The sequence below is a fragment of the Gouania willdenowi genome, chromosome 9 (genome assembly GCF_900634775.1).
Source record: "Gouania willdenowi chromosome 9, fGouWil2.1, whole genome shotgun sequence".
NCBI classification, from domain to species: Eukaryota; Metazoa; Chordata; class Actinopteri; order Blenniiformes; family Gobiesocidae; genus Gouania; species Gouania willdenowi.
In genome coordinates, this window is record NC_041052.1 from 7152021 (window position 1) to 7156285 (window position 4265).

Here is a 4265-nt window from a genome sequence, read left to right on the forward strand (position 1 = left end):
TTTTAGATATTAAAGACCAGGAAATGTCAAACCCCAAATTAATCTCCTTCGTCTGCAAAACAAATCTCTGGCTTTCACAACACCTGTAATTACCAGCGAGCCAACATGATGAAATTAAACGAATAAAGTGAAACTCTGGCAAGTGGCCGACGTGGCTTCCTTTTGTGGAATAAAACCGATTTAAACCTCGAGGCAATCACATGACCTCCCCAACACCCTAATCGCTGATCAGACTCTGTCCTTACACGCAGGGAGGTGACGGACATAAAAGTAATGATGCAGGCCTGGAAGGAAATTCTTTCTATTTGAAAAAATAAAAAAAAATTCTGCTTTCTGATTGGCTGAGGAGATGTGGAGTGAACTATATAAGCAGGTGTGCTGCTCGTGGTTGGTCACACTCAGCAGAAGACGAGATGGTTACACAGACACAGAAGCATCTACGAAAGGGTGAGTTAAGAATTTATTCTACACTTTAGAAAAAACAGAACTCACTAGTTGATTGTTCCATGCACTTTTTTTTTAAAAAAAAAATGGTGTTTTGCTGCTTTAAAGTTTGGATGTAATCTAATGGAAGGATTTTCGTATGTTTTCCAGCTCTCCTCTCAGCTGTGGTGGGCTTGTGTCTCCTAATCAATACAGGACAATCTGCAGTACTTACGTCTGCTTCTCCTCTCCAAAATGCAATTTTGACCACGCAGACAAGTGACAGTGAGATATATTTATTCTTACTTTTTAATCTGTTTCCAGTTTTTGCAGAGAAAGAGATACTTCACATCGAGATAGTCACCAATCGTCCTAATACCAACTATTTCCAAATGTCTTATTTAGAGCTTTTCACTTATGTAACAAATTGAAAATTTCTTCTTCTGTTCTTACGTGTACTAGAATCTTGATTATTTATTTTTTTATATGGACCTCAGGAAGATTAGCAACCACCACAGTGGAAGCTAATGGGGATCCAATGAATAAATACACAAATAAACAATCAGAGGCCATTTTAAGTGGATTTGATTGTAATCAACTGTGATTTTCAGATACAACCGGGCAGCTCCGAACTCTGCACTCAAACAGGTCATGCAGAGAAGAACACAAATATTTCTGTGCCAACGGCGCCATATGCAGGTACCCCCAAGACAGCGAGAAACCCTTCTGCATGTAAGCGCACCAACACCGACACCGCTGCCTGCTTCAGTGGCGTTTCCTCACATTTCTCCACATGTTGGATCGCGTTCACCTGTGGAATGCATTAACATACTGTTCGTTTTGTGTTTTGCAGCTGCACGTCCTTGTATCAAGGCCTGCGTTGCATGGTTCCTGTCATCCCCCACTCCTCTCGCACGCTGCCGGAGTCGCAGCAAGTGATCGCCATTAGCATTGGGATTATCATCTTCCTCATTCTTCTGGCTATTGGCATTTACATTTGTGTCTCTAAAAAGTGAGTGAAAAAATGAGGGCTTTCAGGGGGTGCAATACAAAAAAAGGAATATGTTTGTGTAATATAGCTGGTCAATAGGTCTGAGTTTGCATGACTTGTGTTTTTAGATGTTTGTGGAAAAAAGTTGTACTTTGGTTGTTAATGTTTTTTTGTTTTTGTTTTTTTGTCTTCAGGTGTGTAAAGTCATCCCCGCTGATTAAATCAGCACCATCTGAGACTTCAGTTTAATCTCTGCATCATCATCATCATCATCATCATCATCATCATATACACAAATATTTACACCAATCCAGTTTCCAATAACTTTCTTTTATGCTGTGAAAGCCACCGCCTTGTGGCTTTAAAACTGCTGCATATGAAATGTTTCACATTATAACAATTAAGTCTTGTCGAACCATGAAATAGAATCTCCTGATTGCAGTTTTAACTTGGAAAAAAAAGGTCAAATACGAATAATTTAATTGCTTCTTCTTCCTGTCGATGAGTATTTATTGTAATATTAAACTATTTAATTTATTTCGTTTACAATGTATTTAATTTTCTAATAAAATGAGTTTAAAAGAGAGCTGTTCTGATGTTCTGTGAGTAGAAACACACACACACACACACACACACACACACATACACACACACACACACACACAATACCTTGGAGTATTATTGTCAACATATCTATTCATTAGGGGATTTAACAAGAAGTTTTGTAATGATGGGAGTTGGATTGTAAAATTAAGATTGCATCAAGTGGCACCCCTAGCGAACATATACTGTATGGACGAATTGGCCGGGGGCCACATGTGGCTCTTGGTCTAATTGTGTAGGGCCCCAAGAAGTAAATACACAAAATGACGACAAAAACAAACAATTTGACAGAAAAATACACATGCTGATAAAGAAATACACAAACATAACTTAACAAAATACAACACATACTGTACTAACAACAACAAAAAAACACAAACATGTCAAAAAATAAACTGAATCAAGCCAAAAACACACGAAACGACAACACACAACACGAGAGAATTTAAAAAAAAATGATACCAACAACACTCAAACGAAACCAAAAATAGGAATGATATAAACACCAAATGAAATGAAAAACACACAAAATGACTGTAAGAACACAATAAAAAAAAAAGACACACACAAATGACAACAGAAACCCACAACGTGATAGAAAAATGTACTAAATGACAACAGAAACACAGTAAAAACCACAAAAACACCCAAATATGACCAAAAAGTTCTGAATGAAGCCAAAAACACACAAAAACAACAACAAAAACACACAACATCAGAGAAAAATGTACTAAATGATACCAACAACACACAAACAACAAAATACACTGAACAAAAATATAAATGCAACACTTGTTTTTGCTCACTAACACAGATTTGTGAACAATATTTGAGAAAAATTGGTCTTTTGTGTGTTTTAGATCTTGGCCCTTTTCTATGAATCTCGATAATTATATCCTGGATTAATCTCCTTTAGCGGGCTTCAACTAACCAAACATTCCCTTGTCAGAGAGAAGCTGTCTTACGAACAAAAACATTAAATCAACAACAACAACATGATTACAAATCTCCCTCTCAGTCATACGCAGTCAAGAAAAAGAGTGCCTTTAACTTGGATTTAAAAATTGGATTCTAGATAAAGACGCATTCACAGATTTATGCACCAGCAGCAGAACTCGTCTATTCTGAGGCTGACTGGAAGCCAGTGTAAAGTGTAAAGCATTCTGAAGCAGCTGTAGCTGTTTGACCATTACAATAGTCCAGTCTGCTAGAGATAAAAGCATGGACCAGCTTCTCCTGATCTTTCTGAGTCATAAAACATTTCACTCTGAAGATCTTCTTCAGGTGGTAGAACCTGATTTTGTAATGGATTTAATCTGACTGCTGAATGTCAGATCTGAGTCAATCAGAACACCAAGGTTTGGGACTTGGTCTTGAGATCAAGACTCACTTACCTAGCAGTGTACCTTTTCTAAGCAATCACACCTCAATGGGACCATAGTCATCTGGGTTCTGTGATAGATATAGTTGTGTGTCGTCTACTTAGCTCTGATAGTCAACCTTACGGTTCTGTAAAATGTGTCGTAAAGGAAGCATGTAAAGGCCAAACAGAAGGAGTCCAAGAACAGAGCCCTGAGGAACCCCACAGGACATTGGTAATCTGTCGGTTTCAAAGTTTCCAATGTTTACAAAATAACCACGCTCCTCCAAGTATAACTTAAACCAGTGCAGTACTTTTTAGTCCAACCCATGTTTGCAATGTGTGCTACCTTATGTCATTTAGCACTTTGATGGGGTACCCAATGCTGCAATGACTTTTTTTAGTGAGCGGATGTTTAGGAGGTTTAATGCCTGAAAGTATTTAGAAGAGGAAGAGGATTGTATTTTTGTGCTTAGTCATGTTCACACCTTTCTATCTTTATCCTTCTGCAACGACAGCCTTGGATACAGGTTGTACAGTAGAAACCAACCTGTGGTTTTAGCTCATGTTGAATGTAATAACAGTATAAACCATCATAAATATGTCATCTACAGTCATCTCCTTCTAATTTACTTTAGAAAGAGCTGCAGTCCTTGTGATTAATTACATAATAGCTGCAATGTGTCACGTGAGAAATGATGCCAATAATTACTGTATATCCTTCGTGGCTCCAGAAAATTGTGTCATATAAGTTTTTTACCAGCTTCTCTTTGTAGATTCTGTTCATTCATGTGTGCTCTTCAAGCTGTGAACTGATCTGTCACCACACCCAATGCACAGGATGAGCGTACGGTGTGCATGTCTTATCTCCGCCCATCTTTTACCTGG

At 38.0% G+C, this 4265-nt stretch overlaps 1 protein-coding gene across 1 annotated transcript; it reads left to right on the plus strand.

The window, feature by feature from the left end:
- Positions 1-325: 325 nt before the first annotated feature.
- epgn (epithelial mitogen homolog (mouse)) lies at positions 326-2000 on the plus strand. Its single transcript, XM_028458082.1, has 5 exons — positions 326-447; positions 595-708; positions 1035-1155; positions 1277-1435; positions 1609-2000. Exons 1-5 carry the CDS (start codon positions 414-416, stop codon positions 1661-1663), a joined length of 483 nt encoding a protein of 160 aa, XP_028313883.1. The 5' UTR covers positions 326-413; the 3' UTR covers positions 1664-2000.
- Positions 2001-4265: the final 2265 nt, after the last annotated feature.

What these genes read in the sequence shown, in the direction of transcription:
- epgn (XM_028458082.1), top strand. Translation starts at nt 414, where the DNA reads ATGGTTACACAGACACAGAAGCATCTACGAAAGG. An exon ending in AGCGAGAAACCCTTCTGCAT is followed by an intron (nt 1,156 to 1,276) that starts GTAAGCGCACCA and finishes TGTGTTTTGCAG; the next exon opens with CTGCACGTCCTTGTATCAAG. An exon ending in TACATTTGTGTCTCTAAAAA is followed by an intron (nt 1,436 to 1,608) that starts GTGAGTGAAAAA and finishes TTTTGTCTTCAG; the next exon opens with GTGTGTAAAGTCATCCCCGC.